This window comes from Tenrec ecaudatus, chromosome 15, assembly GCF_050624435.1.
Source record: "Tenrec ecaudatus isolate mTenEca1 chromosome 15, mTenEca1.hap1, whole genome shotgun sequence".
Classification (NCBI taxonomy): domain Eukaryota; kingdom Metazoa; phylum Chordata; class Mammalia; order Afrosoricida; family Tenrecidae; genus Tenrec; species Tenrec ecaudatus.
In genome coordinates this window covers 52,674,040-52,691,216 of record NC_134544.1, presented here as the reverse complement: position 1 = coordinate 52,691,216, position 17,177 = coordinate 52,674,040, and the positions used below count along the sequence as shown (strand labels likewise).

The 17,177-nt window shown below is 42.9% G+C and overlaps 1 protein-coding gene across 3 annotated transcripts in view; it reads right to left on the bottom strand.

Moving 5' to 3' along the window:
- OSBPL1A (oxysterol binding protein like 1A) overlaps positions 1–17,177 on the bottom strand; it is a 243,314-nt gene that overhangs the window by 111,917 nt on the left and 114,220 nt on the right. The window contains exon 15 of one of the 3 annotated variants that reach the window (XM_075533000.1): positions 13,116–13,222. In XM_075533000.1, the coding sequence (XP_075389115.1) occupies positions 13,116–13,222 (107 nt within the window). Of the gene's footprint in view, positions 1–4,998; positions 5,139–5,683; positions 5,707–13,115; positions 13,223–17,177 lie in introns of those variants that run through there. The other 2 variants (XM_075533003.1, XM_075533002.1) reach the window with 2 other exon arrangements.

Here is a 17,177-nt window from a genome sequence, read left to right as displayed (position 1 = left end):
CACTGTCATTTTGCTACTGTTATGAATCACGCAACCCCCATGAAAGGGTCGTTCAACCCCCAAAGGGATCGTGACCCACAGGTTGAGAATCGCTGGCGTAGAGAGATGAAGTCTAAAAGACTAAATATTAAAGTCCATAATGACGTAAGCAGGTACATATTCAGCAAAATACTTGAATTAAGAAATACACAACTTGAAAGTTGGACGAGGACAAAATTTGATGGAATTATCCATTTTCAAGGGACAGAGCAACAACAACATAAAGGTCTCAGGGGAAGAAAATATTAAGCTTGAAGGAAAATTAGAGATAATTACAAACATTAGTTTAAGGGAAGAAGATGCATCAGATGATCACAAAGCCAAAATGCAATGATTTTAAACGCAATCAAGTATATAAATCTTTAGCAAGAATGATTTAAGAGATAAATTTGAAAACATAAGACAGCTTTATGTGGAGACACCCAAATAAATATTAAGGAAAATATAAAACATGAGGAAAAGTAATACATCATTACAGATCCAATATCAATTTAAAAGACAATAAAATTATGAACAATTTTATAGCAATAAATGTCAATTATTAAATGGAAAGATAAATTTCCAGAAAAATATGATTAAACTTACCACAAAAGAAATAAAAACTAAAATAGCCCTCTAGGCATTAAATATATTTATTTTGTAGTTTAAAAAATATCATAAGGTAAGATGGTTTTATAGGAAAATTTTGTATTACCAAAGAATAGGTAATTTCAGTTTTACATAAGTTCTTCAAGAGAACAGCAAATGATGGAATATTCCTGAACTCATTTATGAGGACAGTATAATCTTGATACTAAAACCTGATATGAATGGAACCAAAGAAGGAATTTACAAGCCAATCATACTCAGTAACAGAGGTGCTATGATCCAAAAGAAACCAAATTAAGGAGTATGTTAAGAGTGCATTATTGCAGGAATATAAGAATGATTTACCATTGGAAAGTCTAGCAAATTCTCTTAATAGATGCAGATAGGGCATTCTCAAAACTCAAAGTCAGTGCCAACGAGTTGATTCTGACTCATGACGACCCTAAAGGGTAAGGCAGTGTAGAACTGCCTTTTAGGGTCTTGAAACCAGAACTTTTCATAGGAGTAGAAAGCCTCTTTTCCCCAGAGTAGTTGGTGATTTCGATTTGCATAACTAGCAGTTAGCGGCCCAACGCACAACCTAACACATAACCAACACATCCCGGAGGCTCCTAGAAAGAGCACTGGGTAAAATCGAATGCGCTTTCATAATTTAAAAACACCAGCAATATGAAAATGCAAGGTAACAACATTAACCTGATGAATGGCACTTATTAAGTGTCATTTTTTAATGGGACATCATTGGAAGTTAGAAGCAGGTCTTTTAAAATCAGGAGTTAAGTGCGGGTTGCCACTATAATGAGGACAATAACACCAGAATCAGAGGGGTAAGGATTGAAAGCAAACAAAGCTATTTATAGAGCAGAACAGTCTACTTACATAGGGGTTCTTGTGTGGCACAAAGGGTTTGTGCTAAACTATTAACCCAAAGGTTGGCTGTGCAAACCAATGTCTGGCAGTCTGCTCTCATAAAATATTACAACCAAAAAAAACCCGGGAGCACCGTGCGCATTGCTTCTGCTACCTCACTTTCCATGGACTCCTCTGCTCATTGTCATCTGGCTTCTTCATCTGCCCTGCTTCTAAAACTTCTCCCTGTAAGGTCCCAAGGTCTTGCTGGCCACCAAGTCCAACGGACATGTTTCAGCTCGTACCTCAACTTTGGCAGCATGCATGTGACACATCAGTGACCTTCCCGGACACTGGTCTGTGTTGCCTTGTGCTTCTCTTCTAGACGTTTGCCGGCCCCGGCTGCTCTATCTCAGTGCTCCCCACTAGCTGCCTTTCTTCCACTCGTCTTGGAAATGTAATCAATTCTTTGATTTCAAACACTTCCCATCTCTATTTACCCAGAGTAATATAATTTACTCCCTCTGCTTCAATTACCGTGTTCATTCCATTCACAACACTAATGATGCTCAAGTGTTTACTGGACATGTACTTACTGGGAAGCCACCATGTCCAACAAGGAACGCCTCTTCCCCTCCCCCTGTCTTTACTCCAAGCTGTGGCCTTCTACGCAGTGACTTATGCCACAGGCCTTGGCACTTGACTTTTCCCTTCCCCTTCATTCCCACACTCAATCTGTTATGGGCTCCCCAGGAGGCTTTCTGCTCTCACAAAGAGCTACAGTTTCAGACACCCACAGGGCACTTCTCCCCGTCTTCTGGGGCCCCTGGGGCAGAACTGACTGGGTGACAGTGACTTTGGGGGTTCTGAGTTTGGGGTTTATAGTCGTTCTCTGTGCTCTCTCCCCACCTCCTTTTCCACAGTTGCTCTGACCCTGATTATGTCACTTAAATTCCTACACCTGGTCACTCTACTTTTAGTCCTGCTCTCTAATCCATCTTAAAGCTGCCCAGTGTTCTTCCTAAGGAGCAGATCTGATTAAATCTCTCCCCGATTAAAGTATTCCAGTGATGATAAATGTTCCAAGTCTAGGCATACTGTACAACATCCTTCAAGGAGACCCTGCTTACACCCATTTAGGCTTTATTTTCTCTCTATGCTGCCAAGCATGTCCCAGTCTTAGTGACCAGTCGGCTGACATTGCTTTCTGTTGCTTCTGAGCGTGCTGTGCCTCCTGTAAGTCTACGCAGTCACCTGACGCCGCTCCTATGTAAAACTCAAGGTTCTATAAAGATGGACTTGTCTAGCAGTCTCTAGGAAAGGTAAACATTCTATACTTTATGAATTAATCAAAGAAAAGCATTTTATATAAATGAATTGATAGCAAATCTACTATAGATCATTATAAAGATATAGGGGGGGGTATGTAGTTTCCTAACCCTCAAATCAGAGCTCTGGTGGCACTGTGTGCTAGATGTTTCACAAGGTTGACAGTTCAAAACCACCAGCCACGTCTCAGGATAAAAATGAGGTTATCTGCTCTTGTAAAGATTTACGGTCTTGGAAACTCTATATAGTGTCGCTATGAGTCGTCATTGACTTGGTGACAGTGGGCTTGCCTTGGATCTACTCTCCGTCACTCAAAGCTCACCTTGTTATCTAAGCCAGGCCCTGCACCTTATATTAGGAATATAATGAAAAATAAGACAAGCACACTTACACGTTACATTATTGATAGCATTATGAAATGCAAAAAGTTATTGGGATAGATAAAGCCAAGCCTAAGAAGACAATTGCATGCACACACACACACACACACACACACACAGGTCATGCTAATAATTAAAACTGTAAGTATGTATTTTTGTTCAAAAAACTACACAAAAGTTACCAAACTTAATCTATAGTAACTTTGCATGTACTTACTTTAATTTATGTGTAACTTATGCCCTAGGTATTTCCTAAATTAATTTTAGGAGTATTTTACAGATTTTATATACAATAACCTGAAATCTGGGAATGTTATATAATATGGACCACATAAAATTCCTAAATTTCTTCTTCTTAAAGAAATCAATTTTTTTCTTATGAGAGCTGATAAGCTAAACAGATAAATCTGAGTGTAAAAAATAGCAGTGAGAAGTTTACAACATCATTTTGAAAAAAATATTTTATATAATAAATTAGAGATAGAGCTTAAATTACTACATAATTATTTTATATAAAATTTCAAATGTGCTTATAAACCACCCTGAATATGATTGTTCTTAATACAGAACACTCGGTGAGTGACACCCCACCCCCCTTTCTGTAGATGGCTCCACTGTGTGTAAGGGGCTGTGTGGGTCGCTCCACTGTGTGTAGGGGGCTGTGTGGGTCACTTTCCCCAGCAAGGGAAGCCCCTGAAATGAACCTTTAATAAAGGCTTGAGAGGGAGGGGGCAGACTAGCATCCAGAACCCTGATTCGCACTGATATAAGTTCTTTGAAGACCCCAGTCTAGTAACAGTAGTGTGAAGACAAAGGGCGAAACTGTTCTTAAGATGAGAAATCCATCCAGGGATCCAAATGAGCTAACTTGTGAAAATGGCCAGCTTGTAATCAAGCACGGGCTAGCAGAGAGGAAACCTGGTGGGCCCCGACAGAAAAGAGAACCTGCGTTCAGAGCCCAGTGTTGGAGCCTGCACAGTTCTCCACCAACTCGCATTTCAAGCATTTTTCTCTGCTGTAAAGATTCCCGCTGGGCAATGCTGGGCTTTCAAAATCAAATGCCTTGAATTCTGTCTTTGAGCCTCATTAAAATGAAGAAACTTTTAATAGCTTTAGGAACTCTCACAAGAAGCTCTAGCATCTTTCCCTCTTCACGCCCTCCTCCTCCCTAGAAAAATCCAGCACCAGAGAAGACACAAAACAACCAGCCACAGGCTTTGAATGCCAGGGAACGTGATTCCCCACTGGCTTCGGCTACGAAGAAAGCCTATGAGTAATCAAAAATCCGTAATCAAAACGCGAAACTTGAAAGCCACCTCCTCACTCCCCACCCCAGTATCATTTCCCTCTCCTCAACCCATTCATGCCTTTTTCCGCTCCTATTTTGGGGATTTTGGTCGCCGCAGAACGCGATGGTTCCGTTCATTTCAATGTCAGCCAGGGCAGAGACATGTACAAAATCACCAACTTGGAAGGTTATTTAGGACAATAATGTCTTTCACTGCCTTACTCCTCCCACTCCGGCACCACTTGACCTAATACTATCATTTTAGCTGAAGATTCTCAGGCAATGCTCTGACTGCAGGAGCCCACCCAGGCGTGCCCCCATTGGATGACCCGGTTTGGATACCCCCGCCGCACCCCCACCCTGGTCCTCCGCGGCACTCCTGCACACACAAGTCCAACTATTCTCGGATCTACTCGCATCCCTCGATCGCATCTGGCCGCCCTCCTCCCTTGCTCCCTGGCGCAGCGCGTCGGTGGTCCCAGCGCGACCCCCGCAGAGTCACAGCCAGCACACACGCCCACCCACCTGGACTGGATCTTGGGATCCCGCTGGCCGGCACTGCGCCCCTTGGGCAGCTTCAGGAGCAACCGCGCTCCGCCGTTCCTCTTCCTCCCTCAGTGCACCGGGGAGGTGCGACCCAGGGCGGCACCACAAGGTCTCCCTAAGTCACCTTCGCGCTGCCCGCCCCTGGGCGCCAGCTCAGCGCACGCCTCCCCCCACGAGGTCGAGGTCAGAATGAGGCGCGGCCTTGGCACAGGGCGCCCCGGGCCAGTGAGATCCGCGCGCACAGCACCCCTCGGCCCTGGGCTCGGACCGCCCTCCGAGCAGGCTGGCGGCGGTGCCCCTGGGCGGGCAGAGGGCCTGCAGCCGGCGGCGGCTCTTAACCTAGATGGTCCCTCCTTCCTCCGGCCAGCAGAGGTGCGGCAGCCGAGGGCCAGAGGCGGCCGGCAGATCGCACACAGCCCCTCTGCACCGCCGGCGCCGCCGGATTTTTCTGGGAAGGGAAGTAAAGAAACTGCTGCTACTTGCTTTGGCGTCCTCCTTCGCGTGGAGGCGCCTGCGAGGTCCTAGAGTAGGCTGTGTACACAGCTCTCTGCTGGCGCCGCCCGCCCGCTCAGCCAGCGACTTTGAAAGGGCCAGCGCGCTCCCTGATAAGGGAAGGAATCCTCTCCTCTGAAAGTCGCTCTCTTCCGGGACAATTGGCACTTACACAGAACAGGGGGGAATCCTCTCCTCTGAAAGTCGCTCTCTTCCAGGACAATTGGCACTTACACAGAAGAGGGGGTGCTTCAGATTTATGGACAAAGGCTGCAGCCGCCCACCTACTTACTTTTATGCACTGGCTGGGCTGTGATTGGAGTACTGAAGACAACCCAGCAAACAAACGGGTGTTAAGCCCATGAATGTGAAGCCTACCTGTGTCTTACCATGGAAGGGTCCAAGGCTCTGAGTGCAGGAAAACTCGCCCCCGTAAAGATCAATAAACCAACCTGTGCGCCCAGTACGAGGAGACCTGCTCTAGGGGGTGCCCAAGGCTCTAAGTCTTTACAGAAGATGACGGCCACATCTCTTGCCCAGGGAGCAGCTGGCTGGTACGACCGACTGCTGACCTTAGACTTAGCAGCCAAGGACTTACCAGCTTTGCCTCCAGGACTCCCGACCACGTGAATATTATACTCAAGCGGGATGTTCACACTAGTGACACTGCTAGTGAGATAGGAGCGCTTTGCTGGTGGCACCGTTTCGGCAGTGGGTAAGCACTTGGTTCCTCTGCTCTGCGGGAGAGCCATGTGGCAGTGTGCTTCCCTACTAGGTACAGCCTTGGAAATTCTATGGCCGGGATGGATGTAATAGCAATGGGTTTGGGTTGCAAGGTCTGTAAATCTGCCTCGTATTTTAACCTGCAGAGAGTAGTAAGAAACAAAACAAAAGATTACCTGGACAAGCTTCTTGAGTAACTGAAGTTTGTCGCAAAAAGCAGGGTGCCGGCTGGACAAAACTCTGGACGTAAATGCAGCGATGACACCATGTCATACTTTGAAAAGAGGTACTCGCTGTACAGGAGGTTATCAGAATACGGTGGTAAAGTCGGGTTGTCTCTTTTTCTTTCTTTGAAATTCTCCATTGATGTCCACGTAATGTGGCATTTGGAAAATGTATTCAGCACTAAAGAGGGCTCCTACAACAGGGTGTTTCTCCTTAGGTCCCAAATACTGAGTCGAGGATGAATTCCGTTTACAAACGAACGCTAGCCACAGCAAAATACCGAGCCGCAAAGGCTACTTCGCTTTAGCAGGAAGACACACCTGAAACGTGCCCGGCATGTGGCTGAGGGGCCCTTTTCATTAGACAACTCATCGAGTTTCCCGAATTCCCAGACAAGAGTTTGGTCAAGATCAAGGTTGCTGTGTTTAGAGTACAGTACTCTTTTCCTCTCACAGCCATTACTCACCATCCATCCAAACGCTCAGCCGTCGTCTACGACACGTCAAGTGAAAGCAGCCCTAGTGGCACAGCGGTTAAGCACTCATCTGCTGTTAAAAAGTTGGCAGTTCAAATCCACCAGATACTCCAGCAGAAAGGAGTGGGCATCTGCTTTTGTAACAGTGACCGCTTTGGAAGCCTGATGGAATCGTTCTATTCTATCCAAGATGATCACTATGAGTCAGAATCAGGTTGCCAGCAGTGGGTTTTAGTTGATTAACATGGAAAGCACTAGGCTAGAAATGCCACAACCAAAAACCAAACTCACAGCCACTGAGTTAACTCGGACTCAAAGAAACCCATTCGGACAGGATAGAACTGCCCCTGTGGGGAAGTAGCTTTCCAAGACAGTAGCTCCTTGAAAAAACAAAACAAGCTTCATCTTTCTCCTGTGAAATGCAAGAAACTGATGATAATTAACTAAGATATGATTGCTTACTTAGAGAGTTCCCGTGTAGTAAATATATAATCGGGCGAGTTAATGTATAATCCTAAAACAGGGCAGAAGTGCTGGGATAGCAAAGAATTCATGGACTAGGAGGAACACTTCACCTACTTCGATGGGTGGATCTGGGATTAGGAAACTGCTGCAGTCATCCAGGTGAACAATCCCGGGAACGTCACCCAACACGGTGGCGATAGGTATTTATTTGGGAATGGGGGTGGCAAGGGGAAGCAAACAGAAATAGAGGCAAATGACAGGATTTGTTTATACATGAGGGTGAAGAAAAAGGGTGAACCCAAGATAGCTCCTGTGTTCTGAGCTACAGTTACTGAATATGTGATGGTATTTCTACCCTTGAGTTGAAATGGTAGCTCAGTTTAGACATCAAACCAAATTCATTGCCATCAAATCAATTTTGACTCATCTCACTGTCATCGAGTAAATTCCACCTGACAATGACCCTACAGGGAATGGGAGAAAAAATCCTGTGGGTTTCTGAGACTGTAATGGGAGCAGAAAGCCTGGTCTTTCTCCCATGAAGTGGCTGGTAATTTTGAATTGTTGGCCGAGCGGTTAGCAGGTCAGTGCATAATGACTATGTCACCATTCTGACTCAGAGAGACCCTACAAGACCCAGAGTAGATCGATCCCTCTGGGTTTCCAAGGCTCGGAATCTTTATAGGAGCAGACAGCCTCGTCTGCCAGCCTCACAGCAGCTGTGGAGTTTGAATTGCTGACCTTGTGGTTAGCAGCCCGACATGTAAGCCACTGTACCACCAGGGCTCCTCAGTTCAGAGATACTGGTTCTGAAGTGTTTCTGTAGAATAATATGTAAACCTTTCCCAAGGCAGCTGGATATACTGGTTCAGAGACTGGGAGAGATCTAAGACGGAGATATCTGAGTCATGGATTTCTGGCTCCAGGAGAGTGTGAGATCATCTGGGGAGAATGCTAAGCCTGAGAAGGCCGCCCACAGAAAACGAGGGAATCCTCACATCTAAGGCACAGGCGAGAGAAAAGATGAATTAGAGAGAGACTTTGAAGAAGTTGCTCTAAAGGACGGAACAGTCAGAAAACAGGCCCAAGGAAGCCACAGAGAAGAAGTCCCAAACCAGGGAGAACTCCAAAGGCTGGCCCTTCCAAGGGCAAGCACGATAACTTGGGAATATGCTCTGATAAGCAAGGCGATGTGGACAGAAGAGTTACAGTGGACAAGTCGGGAAGTGAAGGAGTGACACTGCAAAGTATCATATTTTCAGGAACAGAACTGGAAAGAAGACCGGACAATCAGCTCGCAGCGACAGCAGAAGGGAGAGCCGGAGAGGCAGGTGGGCGGGGAGAGTTCCTCCAGCCAAGGGGAAGCAGGAAGGATGGCAGCAGAGGCAGATAAAACTGGAGGTGAAGGAGTACAGCAGTGAGCTGATTGTCAAGACGCCCAACAAGAAAATGTTCTGCTGAGGAGACGGAAGGGGGACCGGCTGAATCAACCAAAGGGCTGGGAGAAAGATCGGGAAGCTAAATCATTAGTGTTCTTACTCAAACCAAACTCAGTGCCATCAAGTGGATTCTGACCCACAGCGACCCAGCCGGATGGGACAGAACTGCCTCCTGGAGACTTACTCTTGATAGGAGCAGAAAGCCTCATCTCCTAGGGAGTGGCTGGTGGCTTCTAAGAGCAGCCCTTGCAGTTAGCAGCGAACATGTAACTCCATGAATGTGGAGAACTGGAAGTCCACATTAGGGCTTGCTCAGCAAAGACTTCCACAGCCTGTTCCGAGTAGCAGTCCTTGGTCCCAAGTAGCTTCTGTGCCCTTCTGTCCTTCTACAAACTGAGCTCCATCCCTCCAACCAGGCATTTGGGTCACATCTCCCCGGCTGGCAGGAGATGTAACATGAAAGGCCAAGTCATTTTGTACATGAGTCTGTTGTTGGGTACTGTCCGATTGGTTCCAACTCAGTGTAAAACAGAGCAAACTGCTATCCAGGCTGGTGCCATGCTCGCAAACACTGCCAGGTTGAAAGCTCTAAGTCAATGCATCATGTTGAGGGTCTGCTCTTTTCTGCTGACCCGCCAACTTTACCAAGCGTGACATTCTTCTCTGAGTCCTGGCTCCACCTGGTAACACGTTCCAAAGCAAGTAAGATGAAATTTCGTCATCCGTGCTTCTAAGGAACACTGTGGCTATCCTTTTACAAAACAGACTTATTTCTTCTTTTGGAAGACCACGGTCTAGTCCACATTCTTTGCTGACATCGTAACTCAAAAGCATTGATTCTTCTTGGGTCTTTTCTATTCAATGCCCAGTTAGTGTCCTCAAAGTGGCGCTCACGCTTGTTAACATTCTCAGAACGTCTTCTGCAGCAAATCTGCAGCCTACAGTACATTGCTTGCTTGATTTCTTGATAAGGGCTTCCATGGCAGACTGTGGATCTGAGGATGAAGAAATCCCTGACGCTTCAATCTCTTCTCTGTGTGCCATGATGTTCTCTATTGGTTCTGTTAGAAAAGGTATTGCTTGCTTTACATGGAGATGCAACCCAACAAGTGCTTCAAGTCTCCTCCCCTTTCAATAAGCAAACATTCCACCTGCAAGCTGTTCATAGATAGCCTCCGATCTTAATGTCTTGTTCTTTATAAGGAATAACTTCCATCGAAAGAAACAAGAATTTCTTTTCTGCTTTGCTGCTGTGAGAATTTGAATGACTGCAAGCTATTGGATCTCTGCTTTGGGTCGGGCATTATATAAGGCATTTCATCAATATGATCTCACTTCCTCTTTAAAACAATCTTTTTTTGCTTGGTCATCTTTTTTTAAAGGCAATTATATTTACAAAGAGAGACTAAATAGCACTGTTAGAAATTATGCCCAGATCTGTAAGTTCAAAGCATAGGAATGTACTTTAACGACAATTTTCAGATAATGGAAACATAATTAATGGTTCTAGATAAATAAGATGTTACAGTATGTAATTAGTCCACTCTAACTTCAATTAAGCAATTACATTCCTATGTGGAAATTCTTAGGACTTTGAAAGACTAAGTTCAATGATGCCACTGACCTTCCAAATACTTGGGAGCCTTTCTCACTGCCAACAATCATAGTTCCCAGAAGGATATCTATGGATTCTAAAGAAGGCCTCCCTGGTTTGATTATTTCTTGAACTTATGGAGAAGAACCTTAAAAATACTATGAAAGTTTAAAATAATACTAAAGAGAACATACTAGATAAATTAATGTGCCAGTCAAAATACTAATTTATGCTATATTCATATCATTAATCTATTTATGTGGGGCCTCAAAAATTTGTGCATAAATTTAATTCTATTTAAATCTCTTTTTCGGTGAACTTTTTTGAAGACCCCTTCTCCTCATACATTTGATCCCCACACCAGAGATGTTTATATAATTTCATTTTATAGGAACATGGTTCCATAGCTGGGAGGAGCCAAGGCAGGACTCCTAACAGGCCTGCCAGAGTTCAAGCTCAGGGCTTTTCTATCTGGCCTCTCTCAGTTGAAAGATGAAGACGTCAAGGTGCAGAGAAGTTAATTAGCCCACTGCCCCTTCAGAAATGACAATCAATCACACAAGTAGTCAGGCACATTGCCCTACCACAGTGAACGCGTGCACACCTAGATTTTGACACTGAGAGCTGTTGACGAGATGTTGACCGAGGCAATATATTTTTTAAAAACAAATAGTTCAGAAAGATACATAATCGTCTTCTCCAGAAATTAAATACACACTCCTTTAGTAACACATTATTTATAATCTGGTGGTCAGCCTTAAACCTCATGTGTCTAGCACAAAAAGAAAGTCTCAATGTGACCAGCAGGTGCCATGGAAGAGAGGGGAATGAAATCTGGTGTGGCAATACACTAAAAGCGCCCCAGGAGTCACTGAAACCACTGGCTCGCTTCAACACCTCTCTGCAGCTTTAGTTACCATCCCAGCCAGAGATAGCTGGACTGCTGAACCAGTCCTCCTTTAGAGAAATGAGAATGAGAAACTTCCGAATCACCAAAACCTTACAAATGCTGACAAGGGACATATTTAAGAAAATGCTAGCTTTAGCAACTGTTTTCCTGTAATGGACTTTCTGTAGCTTCCTTTAAAATTAATTTACATATTTTTCATATTCTCAAAATAAGCTAATAAGTTGAATTTGTGGCACAATATACTGAACATAACATATGCAATTCTTTATATTAATCCACAAGATTTCTGTTCTAAATCTGGAGAAAATAAAATTTCAGATTTTTCAGATAATGGACTCTTCAATACATTAAAAGTTCTTTTCATCAAACCCGCTTTCCCAGCAGGAGTCCTGGCAATACCGTCAGGTTAGCATTGAGCTGCTAACTACCAGCCACTCTGTGGAAAAGATGAGGCTGTCCTGTAAGGTTTATTACCTCCGAAATTTAACACTGGTTCACTGTGAACTGGAATCGACTTGATGGTGGCAGGTTAGTGTAGGTTTTGTTTCGACTAATCTCTAGCTAAAATGTACCCAAAACAACAACTATAAAAGAGTAAGAAATTTAGTGTCTTAATCTGAACAATATAAATACATATATAAAGCATATATTTCCTTTATAGAGATTTTTTTTGGTACAAGTAGTTAAGTAGTTCACTACTAACTGACAGGATGGGGGTTTGGACACACTCAGAGGTACCTAGCGGTCTGCTTCCCCAAGGTCACTCAACTAGAAAGCCAAGCTCTGTGCCGTCACGTCAACTCCACTTCACAGTGACCCAATAGGACAGGGTAGACCTGTCCCTGTGGTTTCTGAGACTGTAACTTTACGGGAGTAAAAAGTCTCATCTTTCTCCCTCAAAGCAACTGGTGATTTTGAACTTCTGACCTTGGGTTACAAGATCAATGCATAACCTGCTATGTCACAAATGCTCGAAAAACCTATGGAATGATTCTGTTCCACACATATGGAGTCAACATGAGTGGGAACTGACTGGTAACTAACAACAGTGAGAGCAACCATCTAAACCGCAAGCAGAAATTGAAGCCTCTGTGTAGAAATGAGCAAAATGGTGAAGAAAATCTATGGTCACTTGTCTTGCATGAAAATCATGAAAATGAAGAAAACAAAATATATACAGCAGAACAACTCTTACTCCAGACAACCCAAACAGTACGTCCTGGCAGCCTTTAGAAGAAGAATTACTAATGGTTAAGATAACATTTTTACTCATATTTTGAAGAGCAAATGGCAAGATTGTGAAAGGGAGCGTATAGGGGAAGAGGAATTCAGATCATATATAAGGTACCCACTGAGTCAAGCTGAAAGAGCTAAGTATGTCAGTGCTCTATTTATCAAACAAAAGTATTGTGTACTTGTTAATATGAATGCATCTATAAAGCATGTATTTCCTGTAGAAAGAGTTTTTATTTCGGGAATATTTCGCCTCTTCCTTTTTTTCACTGCTATTACAACCCTAAGAAATTACATCACCTTGAAACACACCTGTTAAATACAGATACACGGTAAATCCAAATGATGAAGGGAAGTTGTTAGAGAATGCTTCTGCCTAATCAATGGCAAATGCATAATTCTCACTTCTGGGAAAATAACAAAGTTTTAATTTCCCTTGTTAATACTTTTTCCTACTGCTTTTGGAAAATTTCAAAACAGACTAACAGATCAAATGTAGGACACATGATTATTTGAACAATTCAATTTCAAACTACCTACCCCTTCTTGTTTGGTGAAGAGGTTAAGACAGTCACTCAGAGCAGCACACGTTTCTCTGGATGCTTCAGAGACAACTTCAACTTTCTGAAGAAATGATGGGAGCATTTCTGTCATAAGAAAAAATAGCACATCAAATGCATGAGATTTTAAGTACTCATAAAGTGAACTAAGGCCACAAAATATTTTTAAAAATGTATACCAGCTTCATGTTTCCTTCCATCTATGTAAGCAAAGCATATAACATGTTTATTGAGCAGAATTATTACACGCCACCGTGTGCATGCAGACAAAGAGCCCTGCCTGAGACACTCAGGTACGCGACAGGGAGGAGAATCCAGACTTCAAAAAGTCTACAGGTTCAACTCTCACTGTAAACTTTAGTACCAGTAGCAGACAAGAAAGACTAACAGAATTACTTATAAGACATTAACATTTCCCGTCATGGACCTCTATGCTAGATCAATTGACTAAAGAGAGGCAAAAAAAGTTTTTTAGTTGACAGAGGGGCTAACACTTCTGAAGGCAGCATTAACTCACACGCCTCGTGTTTGTTGTGTTTATTTAGAAAAATGTTTAGCATTAATAGGTCCTTTCCATTTCAAACATGGAGGTCTTGAACCTTTGAGCATGTATTAGAAAAAGTAAAAATAAATATCAGATTTCCCTTGCTCCCCCAAAGGAAATCATAACTCACTTTCTTATGCAAAATAATTCTGGAAAGAGTAAAACATACATATTATAACTTGAAAAGAAAAATGTCATATCTTGTCTAGGTGAGTACTAGTAAAATATTATTTATTTGAATAGATTGACTTTTTATTGATTACACATTAGGTTTCTTTCTATATATCCCATTAATCAAGTAAAATTGTAACAGTCAAGAAAAGTTTTCATACAAAGTACCCTAAAGGAGAAAGACACTGATGAGCCCTGTAGCATGCTATGTATGTCAGATCGCCACCGACTTACGTAACATTCTTGGGAAACAAGGCCGACCAACAAAAGCAACCAAGTCAGTGAAACACCAGACAACTGCCGACGGGAGTCCACAGAACACTGGGTTTCACCGATGCAAACATTTTAGAATTAGGAGTGGAGTGACAGCATTGGAAGAAAATAAAGTGCACGATCATGCCATTGGACATTATATGGTCTATCAAAACAATTTTACCACATGCATCGCATTCTTTATATTAATTTCTGGGGAATACATCTTTGAGTACTTCTCTTTCTTTTCTAAATGTTCTGTATCAAGGTGATTTATTTAAGTCAAGTCCTTTTGAATGGTGTCAGGTCACAGTGAGGTGTCAGCCAACCCCACAAAGAAGGAGCGCACCAGCCCATGATGCAAGGGTTGTCAATAATCGAATCCAAGATCAGAGTAGGAAAGGGTATCAGAGTTTGAATTCTGCACACCTCGTCAGGAGAACACGAGACATGCCAGTAAAATCCCCAAATCCACTGGCAAAGGTCTCACATGGATGAAGCCCCCACTGACTTCTCGCAGTCCGCTGAGCAGGGATGTCAATAGTCTTGCCCTCTAACAGAGTCCACCGGAGAGTGCATAAATAGTTGTTAGTTATCACTTATTTTCCTTTTTAACCCACTTTTATTTTTATTTAATCATTTTATTGGGGGCTCATACAACTCTTACCACAATCTGGTGCAGTGATTCTCAACACTTCCTAATGCTGCGGCCCTTTAATACAGTTCCTCATGCTGTGGTGAGCCCCAACCATAAAGTAATTTTCATTGCTACTTCATAACTAAAATTTTGCTACTGTTATGAATTGGGCGACCCCTGTGAAAGGGTCATTCGACCCCCAAAGGGGTCACGACCCACAGGTTGAGAACTGCTGTTCAGGTTTCTATATCTTCTACGTTCTTTTAGATGTTTTCCTGAGCTTTATTTTATTGTTGGTGGTGGGGTTTTTTGTACGATTTTTTAAAATATGAAATCCAGGGTAGGCAATTCATATAGTAGTAACCAGATCAATAATTTCCTAGGGTTATGGCAAGCAAGGTTGGGGAGTAATAGGGAGTTAATAATAATGGGTTCAAGAATAAAGAAAATATTCTTCAATTAACTGCGGGAATTGCACAACCTTTTCAGTAGTGTCAAACCACTGAATGATATGGTACGTGTATTCTGTAAGCAAATAAAACTGGTAAGAAATAAGAAGAGTCCTTTTCTTAGAAAAGTTATTCTTCAAAAGTCCTTAATCAAAGAAGACAACAAGCAGAAAGGGTGAGAATGAGAGAAGACAGGTGTGAACCACCTTTCATCAATAACTGGATAGCACATCAAACCCTACTTTTCATCGTATGAAGAAGTTTCCTGGTGCTAGCAATCCTTAATAAAATGAAAATAATAGAAAATTGGAAAATCCTGAAATAAATCTGACTTTACTTTTTCCTTCTGAATATTCAATGTACATTGTAAAAATACATTCTCCACTTGGTTTCTAAATAACAGAGTACTATCTTAGCTACCTTGTGTTGCTACAGCAGAAATACCACAAGTGGGTGTTTTTAACGAACAGAAATATATTTTCTCACAGTAGAGGAGGCTAAAGGAAGATTTTGGAAACTCTAGGGGGTCAGTCCTTGTTTTAGACCTTCTGCTCTTGCACAACCTTCACGTGGCTGGACATCTCTCCTCCTCCTTCTACCTCTTTCAATCTGCTCCTCTTGTATTTTATAAGAGATCAACTGAAAACAAACCCTACACTAACTCCATGTCATTGATAGAGTAAAGACAACCCATCCCCAAATGGGATTATAGCCACGGGCACACAGGTTAGGGTTTAAAACACATATTCGGAGGGGAACACAATTCAACCCATAAAAAGTAGCTTAAGCTAGATGCCGTTTGATTTAAATATCATCTCAACAGATGTCTCACACAGAGCTGTGAACTGAGTACTGTGAGGATATGTACAAGAAAAAGTCAAATACAGGTTCTGCCTCCCATACATTTTTAGGGTAATCTACTAACTTTACACTTAAATGATAAAAACGACAGAAAGATGGAAGTGTAATCATTCATGGATGCACTTATCACATGGTTAATCAGCTATATATCTATCTTTTAGATGTTTCATGTTTGATATTTATTAACATAAAATCAATAACAAGTCAAAAATATTTTAGGAGAATTTACAAGTTTTTAAGCAAAAAAGATACTGCAAGTTTCTTAAATAACCTAAAAGCTATACCAAAAGAAGCTCACACCATTTTTGAGAATCCAGAGTGTCAAATTCTTTTGTCCAAAACAAATCCAAAAGTTCCCTGATTCGCAGGACAATTTAGTGGAGCAAGATTTTCAAGTCCATAGGAGCTTGTTCAGTGGCACAGGGGGGTTGCTGCCACCATTGGGGGCCATCAGGTTGGTCCTGCCTCGTAGCAAGCCTATGCACACAGAGCCACCACCACGCCTGAGGAAACACCCTCACTGCTGCTGGGGGTGTTTGAGCCCTCTGCTGCAGCCACCGTGCCAATCCATCTGAGAAAAGACCTTCCTGGTTTTCCTTGGCCCTCTATTTACCAAGCATGATGACCTTTTCCAGGGCCTGGTCTCACCTAATAACATGCGTAACGTACGTGCGATGAAGTCTTGCCACCCTTGCTTCCAAGGAACGTTCTGGCTATACTACTTCTAAGACAGATTGGTTTGTTCTTTTGGCAGGCCAGGGTACTTTCGATATTCTTTGCCAGCACCATAATTCAAATACCTCAATGCCTTTCTGTCTTACTTATGTAAGGCCCAACTTTCCCACGCCTCTGAGGCAATTGAAAATAACATGGCTTGGGTCAGGTGGCACCCTAGACCTCAAAGTAACCTCCTTGCTTTTCAATACTTTAAAGAGGTCTTGTGCAGAACATTACCCAATTCAATGTGCCATTTGATCTCTGGACTGCTGCTTGCTTCCATAAGCAATAATTTCGGATCCAGGCAAGAGGAAGTCCTTGACAGCTTCAATCTTGTCTCAGTTTATCATGATGCTACCCATTGGTTCAGTTGTGAGGATTTGGGTTTTCTTTACATTGAATGTGGCAGAG